The sequence below is a fragment of the Meriones unguiculatus genome, chromosome 15, assembly GCF_030254825.1.
Source record: "Meriones unguiculatus strain TT.TT164.6M chromosome 15, Bangor_MerUng_6.1, whole genome shotgun sequence".
Taxonomy (NCBI): Eukaryota; Metazoa; Chordata; class Mammalia; order Rodentia; family Muridae; genus Meriones; species Meriones unguiculatus.
This window is the reverse complement of record NC_083362.1, coordinates 74954225-74967697: the sequence shown is the minus strand read 5'-3', so window position 1 is coordinate 74967697 and position 13473 is coordinate 74954225. Positions and strand designations below refer to the sequence as shown.

Here is a 13473-nt window from a genome sequence, read left to right as displayed (position 1 = left end):
GTTGACTGTGACAGAGTGGGTGGGCCCTGCAGACCAGGCTCACTGTTCCTACCCCCTTCCCTTTGTCTATGCATTGGAAGTGCTTCTCTATGTCAGGAAGGCTAAGAATTTCCAAAGTCACTCTACTTCCCTAGCTAATGAGTCCACTTGTCTCCAGCAGCTGCTATGTCACCCTGACCTGGTGGAATATCACCACACAGGGTCCCTCTTTTTCCTACATCATGTTTCTTGGCTCCTAGATACTCTCTAAGAAACATCTGCTACAGAGCCAAACACTCAAGGTGAGCCTCACTCACCTGACAGCTAGACCGTTTTTCCCCTTGAGCTACAAAGAGGGCTGGCTAGAAAATCATTGCAGTAACAGGCCCTGGACCCTGCTCACAGGCTTCCTGCTGGAGGGCATTCAGTTTCACCAACCATAGGCCAGAGTTTAATTGTGAAAAGGCAACAGAGCTTTAGTCCTGATGCTACAGGGCAGGCACCAAGTGTCTCCCTCCCTTTCAAGGATAAGTAGCCCCAGTGGGCAAAGGGTAACTCATGCCTGTCCCTCTAGTGCATTTTCACACATTCCGGATTTGGCTACGATCACCCCTCCCACATGGATGCATGGTGGGGTCCTGGAAAAGGCAGCTCAGCACGCGGCCTGTGTAACTTACTACAACCTAGGTTTCCGTGTGGAGCACAACAAGGCAGGGGCACTGTGAGGACTGAATGAGACAATGTGGTCCAGGGACCAGAAAAGAAAGTGATCAGAGAAAAGTGTTTTGGTGAGATCATGAGGCTTCAGGCCAGCCCTGTCTGTCTCTCAACCTGTGTCCCCAGGAAGGTTCTACAATTCCTGAGCTATACTCAGGCTCCTACCAAACCCCTTCCCAATTGACAAACCCAATTTTCAGTCTTAGTGCCAACCTTATTTTGGTGTTTCCTGAGAATCCCTGAATAAATCGGCCAAGGCAAGTATTTTAAGCAACACCATGTTTCCAGATGGGCCTTTCAAATTCTCTAACAAACAGTGTTTAGCACACACGCTTTCACAAGGGTAAGTTCACCAATGGTGGTCATGCGATAGCACCATATATTAAGAGCCTGGGATCCCTTCCCCCTGGCTGGGCTGCCTTGTCTGGCCTCTGTGGGAGAGCATGCGCTTAGTCCTGCTGTGACTTGATGTGCCAGGGTGGGTTGGTAGCCATGGGGAAACCTTCCCTTCTCTGAGAAGGAGAGGTGGGGCTGGGAGGAAAGGAGGGAGGGGGCTGCCATCAGTCTATAAAGCAATTAAATAAACTAATAAAGAAGAAAAAGCCTGGCATCAGAAAAATATTTTGATAATTTATCGACTTATATGAATTCTGTAACGAATTACTAGAAGTTGTACGGAATGAGGTAATACGTACGCACATGAGGGATGCCTGTACTGGCTGGATAAAAATTCATAAATGTAACCACACACTGAATAGCTACTGGGGCTGGAAATATGGGAGGACTGGAAGTGTGGTCACTGCCTGCACCCCACCCTCATGGCTACCTATGTCTCAATCTCCACTGCTGCCTGCACCCCAATCCCCACGGATACCTTGCAGTACTCACTCAAATGGAGGAACCTCAAGTGTGTTAAGCTAGTAGTGGATATTACCTAGCCATCTCCTGCCCTCATTTAGTCACCCCTACATGGCTTCCTGCTCTGGCTGCTTTGGCTGCCAAGTCCCATTTACTCCAGCGGTGATGACAGAGAGGCTGGCCTTCCCATCACTCCTTATATACACAGGATGTCAAGCCAGCCCACCAGTGTCTTCTGGGAGGACCCCTAGCAGGTGATGGGTAGAAAGGTTTTAGCCTCAAGGCTAATGAGATAACTGTATACCTTTCTCATTGCTCCCCAATTTTGTATTCAATGACATTTAAATTCAACGTCACAACTTTCTTTAGTTTCTAAGGCAAGAAGTCCATCAGTAAACCAATAACCTACACCATAGAAAAGAAAGACATGCTTGACAGGGATACAGGGCAGAAATATGATACATACCCCAAACCAAAAGAACAAAACAGAGATGATACATACCCCAAACAAAAAAAAAAAAAACAAAAAACAATAAAAACCCAAAACAGTGATGATACATACCCCAAACCAAAAAAAAAAAAAAAGAAAAAAAAAAAGCCAAAACAAACAAACAACAACCCCCTTCCCAAACTCTAGCACCTAACAACCATAAGGGAGCAATCGGGCATCCTTTAAGCACAATGCAAAATTATAAAGGGTGAGATGGTTTCTTAAATCCTCATTCTGCCTTCTCTCTCACTTTAGTTTTCTGAATGTTTTAGAAGGGATGTGTGGCCAGGCAAGGATGCACTGGAACTCGGACAGATAGCCTTTCCCTGAGGAGGGCAGACAAAACTGTGATGGCAAAATGGCTTTTTAACAAGCTGCCCCCGCAAGTGTGGCTCTTGTTTTGTGCGTTCATTTCTGCAGGGAAGGAAGGAAGGCAGGCTTTTTGGTGGCTAGGCAGGAGTAACTGTGAAGGGGAGAGAGAGGATGGGGACATAAATCAGAAAAGGTTAATGACCGGGATGTGAAGAAGGGACTCTGTTTACAGAAAGAGTGTGCAATTTAAAATTTACAGGAGATTTAATGCCACTGCTTGGCAATCGCTAAAATCAACAGCCCAGAAAACAGTGACATTAAGATAAATATTACAGTTATAATCATCCCCAAATAAGTCAATTAGTGTTAGGGCGCGAGCTCACCATTACTTGACCCATTTGGCTTGCACTTAAGTGAAAAAGAAATCCCCCCCCATTATACCAGGCTCGCTGAATTGTGACCTGCTTTGCATCAAACATTACCCGCCAGCCTCCTGTCTGTTACCTGGGTGGATGGTGCTGGTTTTCCCTTGCCTGGCATCAAAATAATTCTGACCCTTGACATTTGTAATCATAAAAAAAAGGCAATTTATAATTGTGTTGTTCAAATGAAGGTGTGTGTGGGGGGGAATTCAATCTGCTATTATACAAAAGCAATGACGGCTGTCTTCAGTGGAAAAAGCAACCCAAGTCAATTTGTGAACTTTGGCACCAGACGACCTTTAGAAACAAAACAATATACGGAATTTACAAGCAATAGCAACCCATGCAAATGGCCCGGCCTGCCTGCCTCTGGATTAGAGCTGCAGAGAGCATTATGGAGAATGCTTCCACAAAACAAATTAAGACTGTTACTTAAATGTCACGGCACACTATTGTATTTGGCTACAGATCATTACACCTGATACTAACACTTTTAAAAACTGTAATAACTTGGGAAATATTACATTGAGTGCCCACATGTATAAAGGAAAGGGGGGGGGGAAGAGAAGAAAATAGGTTTCCAAAGTAATTTAAACATCACTACCCTACGACTGAAGGGAAAGGTCAAAATTTAAGTAAGCTGAAAGGAACATGAATGGTAAAATAGAACACACAAACAAAAGGATGGAAAGACCACAGGGCCGACTGCAAACACAACACGGGGGCATGCGGCTGCGGGCGGGCGCATTTCCATGTCTGCATGGGGAGGAAGGAAGGACGGAAGGCGGGGAGGCAGGAGCCGGGGGCGGGCAGGGTGCGGTTACCTTCGGTGTTGGTGCTGCTGCTGCTGTATATGTTTCGCAGGCTACCAACACGGTTTAGTTTCCATGCTTTGCGTTTGGCTGCATCCCGAGAGCAGAGGGCAGGGGGAAAAAAGAGACAACAAAAAGGAAAAGAAAACAAATGAAAAAGGGAGAAAAGAAATGTCAAAGTAGCGCGTGAAGTCACCTCTGAGCCTGCAGTAGCTGGGCAGCACCCGCGGGCTCCTCCGCTGGCCCGCCACTCCCCCGAGGACAGCACAGAGGGGCTTGAGAAGGTTAGAGCTGTGCCAGCGCCATTAGCTGAGTGTTCCCAGGCAAATGTGCACACCCCCCTTGGTAAGCCAAGGGTACGCCGCGGGGCAGACGCTGGCCTTTGGGCTGTTGAGGGCTACCGTTCAGAAGCTGGACAAAGTACCAGGAGCACAACCAAAGGAGCCTGGTGATGGGCAGGTTAGGTCTGACCGGTGCAGAGGAAGGCCTTTTCAAACAAGAGCACTCTCTGTTAACTCGTCTTCACCCCTGTGAGACGGACACTAGCCTAAAGCAGCAAAGCCCGAGGACCAGGTTGAGACTAGGTGGGCTCTCCCACAGCAGATACCTCCTCAAACTCTTCAGAAAGGACAGTCACTTCTAGTGATACGTGGGGTCAAGAGTAAAATTCTGAGCCAATCAGACATACTGCACCTGTGCATGCTGCCCAGCAGACAGGTAAGAAGACACATGCCAGGGTCACAGGAATCTTCTACACCCGCACACACACAGACACGCTCTACAAGCAAACACACACACACACACACACACACACACACCGTGCCGCGCGCACTAACATACACACAGACACATGTAGACACACAGACACGCTCTACAAGCACACACACACGCACTGACACATGTAGACACACAGACACAGACATGTGATACCTAAGGCTTGTAAATGGCTGGTTTGAGGACTCCCTCAGCCCTTGAGGACACAGGTCACAAGCCCAACAGGAGTTGACAAGCTGGCTCCTGGAGGCCATGTATCTAGGCGGGGCCTGCTTCTGTAGGCAGACATCAAAATACCCAGCAGGGGTAAAAGCTGCCATGCTCCCAAGGAAGGGTACCATGGGCCTTCTGCTTCTCAACTCCACAGTCAGGAGGACCAGCCAGAAGCTTCCATTAGGTGATGTAACACGTGGTGTGGCCCAGAAGGCTGTGCTGGAGACTGGTCAGCTTCCACCGAGGCATCCCTGACTCAGGATAGGCTAGCCACATCCGTCTGCTGGAGTGTTTGAGTCACTCCAACTGCAGGCAGTGTGGTGCCAGGCCCTGGCTGGCCTGTGTGAGACGGGGTTTCTAATGGGCAGAGTGACCTAGGGAGATTCTAGGAGAGTCAGTTGCTGGTCACTCTCATTGAGCGTCTATATAAAGATGGCCAAAACACACGGGGAAACCTGAGCTGACTTAAGGAAAGCCAGCTCTGAAATACGGCCTTATATATTTAGAATGCCAAGTTTAATCATGACTGTCACCAACTGTAAGTCCACTGTCCACTGATTTAAACCAATTAAAGCTGGGATAATTAAACACCCAAGTCTCACTCTGCAGTGTGGACAGCAACAAATAATTTGGTAAGAAATCTAATCTCTAATCAGTAAATACTTACAGCTGCTGCCTGGAATTTTCCTATCGTATATGGGTCAAAACTTGACTTTTGATGGAGGTATGTATGGGGAGGGGAGAAGGGTGAAGGGGCTTTCGTTATCTGAGTCTTGGGCCTTGTGTTCATCCTATGGAACAACACACTTGGACGGGCTGTTCAGATATCAGCCAGCGCTGATGCCAACCATGAACAATGAAGGAAATCCAAATGCTCGCAGTTTTCAAGGAAAAACAAAGGCTCATTGCACCCCCACCCCCGATCCACAGGTCACACCGTTTTCCTGCAGCAGGGCACTGGTGGATGCTCCCAGGGTCTTGGGGCACTTTTCACAAGTTCCAGGAAGAGGTGGTTACTACCAAGCGTCACGTGGGAAGCAGGCCTCCTTCTAGAACATTTACATATAAATAGGCAGAATCCAGGCTGCCGCTGCAGGTAGGGCTCAGTGAAAACCTCTTCCTGGCTGCTGTGTACTCTGCATTTTTCATGCTCTGATCTCTCATTATAGGTGGGATGTATAACCAAGAAGTGAACTTACAGCCTGGATTTCTATTAACCTATTGATGAAATAATCAATTTCAACGTATAAAATGTCATGGCTTTTTCTTCATTGTAAACAAATCACAGTTTTCTGGCTGATACTAAGGTCCTGATATGAGCATTTGTCTCCTGGGGCATTGATTGCTGAAGTCGCCTTGTTTAGGAGCTTTTCAACAAGAACTGCAATCATCACCATCACTTAACATCTCAGGGAAAACAGCCACATGGTCCCAAGTGGAGCCTGCAGTACTCCAGCCCCATCACATACCCGAGGGTAGCTTTGGTCTTGGCAGGAGACGAGATGCCTAAGGCTGTCATGCTCACAAGATGATGTTTTCTGTGCAACCTTTACTTATTCTCCTGAAGAGGATCCCACCATGTATCTGGACAGGTCTCAAACTCCTCTTCCCTTAGCCTCGGGCCACAGACATGCAACATTTTAACCCACTTGGATAACCTCTACATAAAATTTTAGGTCTTTCAAAAACTTTCATAACATTGTTTATTTGCTTAAACACAGGCTAACACTTAGATTTTGTTTTATTTCTCAGAATTTCATGTGTAGCTGGCCAAAAGGCAGCATGGCGAAAGCATGTGGTTGCTCTTTTCACCCTGGAGCTCTGCTCATAGGATAAGCCCAGGCTTTCTAGCTACATGACAAGGGGCTGCAACAAGGTCTCCAACAGCAGACAACTCTGGGTGTGACATCCCAGAAGCTACAGGCTGGACCCAAGTACTGATCCTGGGTGTAAGCTCTCCCTTCTCATTTCACTTTACAAATGGAAGAAAGCTTCAACACAGGAGGACAGGAAAACCACTAAGCTTGGTATCGCACAACCATGAGTGCATGGGGCAATGTCACCCTCATGATGACAATAAAGCAGGCACAGTAAACTAAGTCACACACAAGCTTGCTACGGGACACCCAGAGCAGAAGGCTGAAGAAGCAAACAAGGTCGATGGCAGAGATTTAAATGCATCATCACTGTACTGGGTGACTAAGACCGTTCTCATTGCTATGGCAAAATATCTGGAGAGTGCGACATAAATATTCTGGCTTACAGTCGGAGGATTTACAGTCCACCATGGTGGGGGAGGCATGGGGCAGGAGCTTGAGGCAGCTGGCCACATCATATCCACAGTCAGGAAGCAGGGGGAGATGGCTACTGGGCTCAGCTCCCTTTCCCTTCTGCATTCAGTCCGGAACCCTAGCCTATGGACCGGCGTTAACCCACAGCTAGGGTTTGTTTTCCTCAGTTAACCCTATCTGGAAATTCAACCACAGCGGTTTGTCTCCAGCATGATTCTACCTCAGATCAAGCTGATGATCAAGAGTACACATGACAAGATCCACTGGTCGCAAAGTTATTTTACAAGGATTAAAAGGACTGAAAATTTGACGCACTCAGGCTGAAAGCACAGACACAGTTGGTAAGCATGTGATCCAACAATGGTATCTCTGACTTTCTTTGAAATATACACTACTTATGAGCAAGCACTAAGCTAGACTGACAGGGCAATTCTTGGGGACTAGAAGATGCCCCAGTGGGAACCTGTGAAATAAAAAACACCAGGAAGGCTGACTGTGCAGATATGGCATTCAGCTATGCAGTCATTCCTCTATTGTAGTAGCCACCACACTGGTACTGAGGTGGATGCCACCCGCACGTCCAGATGTACAGAGCTGCACTTCCCAAGTCCTGCTCTTAACGTGAACCACAGGAGTGTCTGCAGTGCCCGATGGCAAAAACGACGAACTCGGGATCGGCCTGAGCAAGAGAGGTGTGGCATGTTACTCTTGACTCTTGGTAATCACTAACAGACAGCCTCGGTCTTTTCAAAGACAGAGAAGAGAAAAACGTGTAAATTACAGCTTTCTATGAAGTTACTGTGACTGGAATCACTTAGCACCCACGACTCTATTCCTGGAAGGTACAGTTTTTCATATGGACTTGTGTGACCTTGGAACTTTATTTGAAATGGAAGTTTCTATTATTCTGTTTTTCTAAACAAAACAATCACATTGTTTCACCACAGCATGAAAATCAACCCGAGAGCAGATTCCCAGTGCTGAGACTTCTGACCAGCTTTTGTAAATAGAATAAAAACATTCCTTAGTCTGTTGGCCAGCTCAAGACAACAAGGTTTTATTCTAAACTCGCCCTCCGTCACCACCCAGGAAAACAGGCGTCTTACTGTCACCTCTGCTCTCCCCCAGCAGCTGTTGTAGTTGATTAGATAAAGGTTCCCCGAGTGGCCGATTTAAAATGATATAGCCACCAGGAGGCTATGTCCGCACTTGTAGGCTGGCCATGTTGGATGTTCTGGCACATGAGTTACATTCTGGGCACACATGGACTGGCTGACGAAATGAGGATGCCGCAGCTCCCAAAATCAATTAGCAGAACGAGCAGGGTCTTTTTTACCTACGTGGAAGAGGGCTGGGCCACTTGCCTCTAACAATGTCTGCTCCCAAGAAGGAGATGAATAACCCTCTTGCCCATACATCGGAGTGTAAACTTAGGCCCTTAAGAGAACTCAAGCCATCGCCTTGTCAGACAGAGTGATTCCTTGTCCCTCACTGGCCACATGTAAAGCTAAGGGGGTTATCAGTGTAAATGCTATCAGTGTTCCTCAGTGCTGCTGGCTGACTGTGTCACCAGGGACATCTCCCAGGAGCCTCTGCAGGCAGTGAGCGGATGGCCCTGCCGTTTTGTGTCACTTCTGGTGTCGTCTGCCCCACGTCCCACGATACTTTGTCTGCAGCAACTGTGTCCTGAGATTAAGGGGTGGGGAATTTCTCCTGTCCGGCTGTGTGTGATCATTCACTTGCTCAACCAGAATGTGTAAATGTTTACTTCTTTTGTAGAAAAGGCAGCGATTCCCCGTAGGATGGAGCCCAGAAGATTCTCAGGTTATGCGAACTTGCTGCTTCAGTTGAGAAGGGGCTGGGCACCTCGGCTCTCTCCCAGGGAAGGGGTCCTGCTGAGACATTCCTCCAAAGGGGCTCTGAAAGGACTAAACAAAATCTGCGGCAAGCAGCTGGACGCAGCACCCCCATGTTTAGGAGACAAAATCCCTAAGCTGCTGGCAGCACCCAGGGAGGGCAGTCATCTTCCCCACTCCAAACCACAGGCAATGAAACAGCCCCCAGAAGGAAACTACAGAACAAGCCATCAATCCTTAATTGGATAGTTTCAATTTAATTTCCACTAACTCAGAATGGCTTCCTGTACCGCACACATTTTATCTAGAGCTCGTTGGGTTTGAGGACCACCAACGGCTTTTACATAGTGGGCTCATGCAGGTTCTCTGGGGAATGTCACTAACCCGGCAGACATCAAGAAAAAAAAATCAACTCAAAACTCCCTCGACTCTCCAGAAAGCCAGAAACTCCCAAGACAGGGGCAGTGGGACTCTTTTCTGGCTTAGAGATATTAAAGTGCAGGTGGAGAGCTCCAGGGGGTCTGATGTGTCTCAGGCTCGAGTGTGAATTGCTCTGCAGTAATTGTTAGACTCCGGCGTAAATAGGCTTTTCTTTTCTCCACGATGTATTACAATGTAGATTTCCTTGTCTGGCGCACTCTCAGACAGACTGGAAACTCTGGGAAAAGACGCCGCCAGCTCTCCTCCCGGTTTTCCTGGGGCAGTGTGTGTTTCTGAGGAAACGGAGACAGGGACCCCCATGGCCTCGTGGCTTCCATGTTCACCTGGGCACAGTCCCCCGGAACTGTGAAGAACACTCTACCAAGGCTGGGCCACTGCATGCTGCGGGGCTGACGCCTGGCATTCAACCTGTAACACACACTCACACACATCTGCACACATACACATACCACACACACATGTATACACACATACTCACACACATGCACAGGCACACACACGCACGCACCATACGTGCACACAGCTGCCCCCCCCCGCCATGCGCAAGTTAACTGAACTCTCACATAGTTAACAAATGAGTGTTGACAAGTTTCCCAAACTAGACTGTGTGTGGAAGGAAAGCCCACGTGGTATCTGGGTCAACAGGCAAACAGTAGTGGGCCCGAGAGTGGCCAGAGACCCCAACTTACTTCACTTCACCTACGCAGGGATTCTATCTCACCATTCTGTGGGGGCCAGTCAAGATGGCGGCTGGGGAGTAGGATGCAGGGTGCCGGGCCCCTCAGTGTCCCTGAGTCAGAATGAGTGATAATGGGAAACAGTCATCTCATCTTTGCCTCCTGCCGCCCCTTCCCTTTCTTCTCGTCCTGGACCCCAACCCCTCTGTTTCTTCTTTTTTTAATCTCAATTTCCTCTAACCAAAATACAGTGAAGATTTTTTTTTTCCTTAAACACAAAATCTTTTTAGACAATTCCAGGGAAAAATTGTTTTTTTAATAAAACTCCAAATTGTGTTATCATATTTCAAAGCAATGACCAGTTAAGCAACTAATCAAAGGCATAATTATTTAATGGCCGCTGCTTGTGCTCCTGCAGAGCTGTAATTGAGGGGCTGTGATCACTGGACCACCGGCCTCAATGGCAGCAAACAAGGGCCTCTGCATTTGATCTGCTATGTCTGCAGCCGAGTTCTGAAGGGCGGGGTGAAACACTCCATGCTGGGGCCCCTCACATGTGGCATCTGAACTTGCCATCAGAGCAGGCAGTGACAGGCTTGCTGTCTCCATTTGGGGCCAGCTGCACAAACCTCCAAGAGTATTCAGACATGAGGCTTCAGAAAGCCCAGAACCCGGAAGATTCTGGTAGTCAGTGTGAAAAGACCAGAGAGGAGGAGACGTCTAAACTCACTCTTGCTGCTCATTCAGACATTTATTCCTTTACACACTAACAACTTCTTCCCATAAAACTGCTTTGACCATAACATCAGGGCTTCTTTAGCATGCTCCTTAGTCACTGTGAATGATTAAACAAGGTCATTACCATTGAAGAAGGGCCTGGGAGAAGTGCCGCAGTGCTGAGCCATCGAAATAATAAAACGTCTGCTTTCTTTCATTAGAAATTAAATACAGCAATTTTATCCAGGTTTAACCAGGACTGCCTGGGAAGGCTACTTTAACATTGCTGCAGAAGAGAGCTAGCTTCCTGTTAGCAGTCTTTCACTTTTCCTTTGCAGGGATTTATCATACTGGAAGTGCCATGCTGATGGAGGTATGTACTTTTCAACAAAGTTGCCGCCTATGCCAGCTACTCAAATGTCCCTTTATTATACCCAGCAACTCTAAGGCCTTGGGTTCAGTTTCTAAAACTACAAAGGAATGGGAGAGGGGAAGCAGGTAGGAAGGTAATGTTATAGTGTTTCCTATGCTATGCTACATATATGCCATGTTTTATTTCATACAGAAGTCGAGCTTACTGAGTAGTTACCCACAGATACACTTCTTTGCCTTGCAGCAAAGGCAGCCAGTAGCAAGAAGTAAAGGCAGACCTCAGTTTCTTACACCATTTTTCGTATGAAAAGAACCAGTACTATTTAGAGAAGGGGCTGGTTCTCAGACATGCAGGAAAACTACAAGGCAAGGCTAGAATATCTTATGGTGCCGTGATTTGATGAAAAAGCATAGATAAAAACAGCCCCCCCCAACTGATGAAACTGCATTCCAAAGGCCACAGAGGCATTGTAATGGCCTCTGACTACACAGCAGGGATGCTTCAAAGAGCCAGGTTGACTTACACACTAGAGCATCAAATAATCATGGCTTCCATACATAAGAGAAAGGATTTTATATATTAATAGTAATGAATGTGAGATGAGTATTCTTGCAGAAGAATTACAAATGATTTCTGTAGACACCCTGCCCTCAGTGTGGGTTGGGCATAGTGACTTCCCTCCAAACAGTTCACATGGAGGAAGGACACAACAGTTCATAGACTGGGGACTTAGTGTGACTGCCACAGGCCACAGGAACAGGACAAGCTGGTACAAGCAGACAGAAATCATGTAGTCAGTACACAAAATATATGGAAGTGGGACTTTATCCTCATCAGCCTTAAAGGCCCTGACTAGTCTGAGAGAAACATTAGAGAAGGTCCAGGAGCAGTAGCCATCAGAGTAGCTCTGATGATGCCTTTCCAACAGGTGAAGCTCATCAATAAGGAAGTCTGGAAAAATGTCCCAGGCAGGAGTCTAAGGCAATGGAGAAGACTGACAACTGAAGGTAATGTGGACCCTGGCATAGAAAAAAGCACTAGATAAAACTAAAGACAGCACAGTAAAGTGTGCACCTAGAGTACACACAGCCGTCACACAGGTTCGCCAGCCAGAACATGTGTCATGCTAATGAAGGCTTAGAGGAGAAACACGTGTGTGTCTGTGTGTGCACACAAGCACATAACACTGGCTCTAGTCCACCTTTTAAAAAAAGAGAGGGTATTTGCCTGACTCATTTTTTGAAATGAAATCATTTTACTATAATCATACAGGGAGGTTAAGGAAGCCACTTGAACATGTGCCCATTCCTAAACTCTTCAAAATCTTTGTGAACTTCTTTGTAGTTAAAATTTATTACTAGAACTTTTTTCTAGAGAATAAAATCTATCAAATAATCTAATGAGCAGATTAGACATTTTTCTTCCTCTCATTTACATTGCTTCTACAGAACAAAATGTTGGCAGTAATGTGTCGAATTCAGGGATAGCAGTACCTACGGTTTCGAATCTACGTTACGTTTCTAACTGGCTGAATTTCTAAGTTAATGTCAACCTGAGGTCTACTGCGCTATACACTGAAGTGCCACTGAACCAATGGGATGGTGCTATACCTCTGGGCACCTGTGACACAAATGTGCACATGTGTATTACTGGGAGATCTTCATTCTTTCTTCTTTGCAAAGTGATTTTACAGACAGCTTAGGCCTGCAAGCTTCTGAGAAAAAGGAGCAGAGTGGCAATACACGAGGCCCAGAGACCTGAGGATGGGAAAAGGACCACACTGCGTCAGCACAGTGGCGTCCACAGTAGCTTCTCCCAGTGGTGCCAGCTGCCAGGGAAGAGAAGAGCAAGTAAAGAACACAAGGGAGGAGAACAGGATGTCCCTGGAGCGCTGGCGAGGGCACAGTGGCTGTGGAGGGAGTTGGGGCTCCCTGTCCCAGACCCCTCATCTGTGGAGGGGTCTCCTCCTCACTGAGACACACCAAAGCAACCACATGGTCAGTGGCTGGGGACACGCCAGCGTCCTTCCCTGGCTGTGTGTGGTTGAGCCCATGAGAGCCACAATTAGGAATATTGCAAAAACAAACAAGCAAACAAACAAATAAAAGCCAAAACAAAGCCAAAAACCAAACAAACATTAAAACCCAAGAACATTGCATGAATGACACAAAGATAATGCGGGTTCAGAGTTCACTGTGAGTAATTTCTAAAGTAGCTTTCACATTAACTAGTTCTAAGGACCCAACACCAATCTCCATTCTTTTGGGGAGCAAAGCGGAGTAAGAAGTGAAGCCAGCAAGTATGCTGTGAAAATCTATCTGCGGTGGCTCCTTCAGTGCTGATACACTGCAGATCCCGATCTCAGGAAGTCATCAGTTTTAAGAATGCACTTGAGATTTTACTCAATGAAACTAAAGGGTGCTATGAATTGGATTTCTGTAATTTGGTAAAATTGATGGTTTTATGAACTACTGTTCTTCAGGATGGCTCTCGTCTCTGTCCATCCATATGACCCCTTAAGTGTCCTGTATTTACCTCAGA

At 46.9% G+C, this 13473-nt stretch overlaps 1 protein-coding gene across 13 annotated transcripts in view; it reads right to left on the bottom strand.

Annotated features, from left to right (window-relative positions):
- Positions 1 to 13473, bottom strand: part of Agap1 (ArfGAP with GTPase domain, ankyrin repeat and PH domain 1) — a 435843-nt gene that overhangs the window by 72949 nt on the left and 349421 nt on the right. For 6 of the 13 annotated variants that reach the window (XM_021650398.2, XM_021650399.2, XM_021650397.2 and 3 more), the window contains one exon: positions 3603 to 3680. The exons of the other annotated variants lie outside the window; for them this stretch is intronic. In XM_021650398.2, the coding sequence (XP_021506073.1) occupies positions 3603 to 3680 (78 nt within the window). The remainder of the gene's footprint in view (positions 1 to 3602; positions 3681 to 13473) is intronic. 13 annotated transcript variants of the gene reach the window in all.